The sequence below is a fragment of the Equus quagga genome, unplaced genomic scaffold (genome assembly GCF_021613505.1).
Source record: "Equus quagga isolate Etosha38 unplaced genomic scaffold, UCLA_HA_Equagga_1.0 73442_RagTag, whole genome shotgun sequence".
Classification (NCBI taxonomy): Eukaryota; Metazoa; Chordata; class Mammalia; order Perissodactyla; family Equidae; genus Equus; species Equus quagga.
In genome coordinates, this window is record NW_025802777.1 from 6533695 (window position 1) to 6535398 (window position 1704).

General features: G+C 53.3%; 1 protein-coding gene across 1 annotated transcript in view; it reads left to right on the forward strand.

Annotated features, from left to right (window-relative positions):
• The first annotated feature begins 1478 nt into the window (after positions 1-1478).
• Positions 1479-1704, forward strand: part of LOC124234277 (biotin--protein ligase-like) — a 184386-nt gene continuing 184160 nt past the window's right edge. The window contains exon 1 of the mRNA XM_046651538.1: positions 1479-1704. This exon is cut by the window's right edge and continues 2 nt beyond it. Within this exon, the coding sequence (XP_046507494.1) occupies positions 1516-1704 (189 nt within the window). The 5' untranslated portion in view covers positions 1479-1515.

Genomic DNA, 1704 nt, shown 5'->3' on the forward strand with positions numbered 1-1704 from the left:
TTCTGGCCAGATGGAGTTGTGGTGTCTGTGGGAGGGTGAGGTTGCAAAGCTGTTAAGGAACTTGGAAAAACTGGAGATGCTTGTGACCTTCAGGTAAAGAGATGACCTCTCCTTACCTAGCAGGGGTGGAGAGACTGGTCCTTAGAGCTGTAATTCAGCAGGCTCCAAGAAGGCCATCTCAAGTGTCTGTCCAGTAAAACACTTAGGCCTTACCATTTTGCTAAGCTTTTTCACTAATTCCAACTTACAGCCCCACGTTATCATGGCGGGGCAGAGTCCCTCTCAGAGCGGACTCTCTCATTTATTTCTCTAATGACACCATTTCAGGTCCTGTTACCATGCAGGAACCCACTTCCCAACTGCCACGTCCTGTAGGGAAGTGTAGGATATGGCTTCGGCCCTGCTCATCGCTCTGGTCTTTCTTCTCTTTCTGTGATGCTTACTTTGTTTTTGAGCCCAATTCTTTCTTTTTGGATTCTCTCTCTTTTTAAATCTATGGTTGCTATACGCAATGGGCAGAATTCATTATATCATTTGAGCAGAAGTCTGATGTTCTGAAGTGGGCTTTCTATACTCCTATCTTAAAGCAGATGCATAAATGTCAGGGTACTTTAAAAATCTATCCCTGGATGAAGTAAGATTAGGAAGTGGTGTCCCTCATTGCTTTAACTGCATTATGCCACTCACAGTGAAAATCTGTGCTCTGCTTCAGAGCTGTGGAGGGCATTATTCTTTACATACTGCCTTTGAAAAAGATGAGGTTTCACGAGAGAAATCTCATGTCAGCGTGAGGAATAATTATGCTTCTCTTAGGGGACAAGAACACTGTGAATCATAACTGATGTCTCCCTTTTTCTACTGGTCTGAGGATGCTCACCGTCAAAACTGGTGGCCCACATGTACAAGAATAGGCAGCTTTTTTAGTGCTGATCTGTCTTCAACTTGTTTCCTGCCCTTATGTTAAAATATGACTCTCTCTCTCTATATATATTATTGCATTGTATGAATTTATGTAATTTATCTTAAAATCCTTTTTGCATGAAGGCCTAGTATCATCTAATCAAAACAGCTTCACCTTATTTTCCCAACTGTACTGGGTAGAGGCTGCGTGTGCTGGCACACTGACTCCCGGTATGGTGCTGGTTAATTAGCGTTACGGACATAGACACAGCCCCTTCCTCAATCTGCCTCCCACTCCTCAAGGAAGGGAGGCCGGACTCTGGCTTAAACAGGCCAGGCAGCCACTGAGCCTACCCCTTGGTCCCCAACGTGTCACCAGCCCCAGCATCTCTCGTCTCCCTCCATCACCCCCTCCCATCCGAGCCCGCGCGGCCTCCCGTCGCTATCACCCCCGGATTCCCCTCGCGCGGCCTCCCGTCTCCCTCCATCACCGCCTTGGGGCGGCCTCTCCCAGGCGGCGCGGCCTCTTCCGGCCTCGGGAGGGCGGGCGGGGGCGGGGCCGGGGGCCGGTGGTGCGAGCGTCCCGGGCCCGCGCCCCGCCGCCGGCGGCCGGCCATGCTCATCACGCTGTGCTACCTGTACCTGTGGGCGCGCTGGGGGCGCCGGCCCGCCGCGCTCGTGCGCGCCACGGTGCAGCGGCTGCGCGCCTCGCGCTGCTCCTTCACCTTCTGCGGCGCGGCCGCGCTGCCCCGGGGCGCCCGCGTGTGCCTGAGCCGCGGCGGCCGCGTCTTCTGCGTCGGCGAG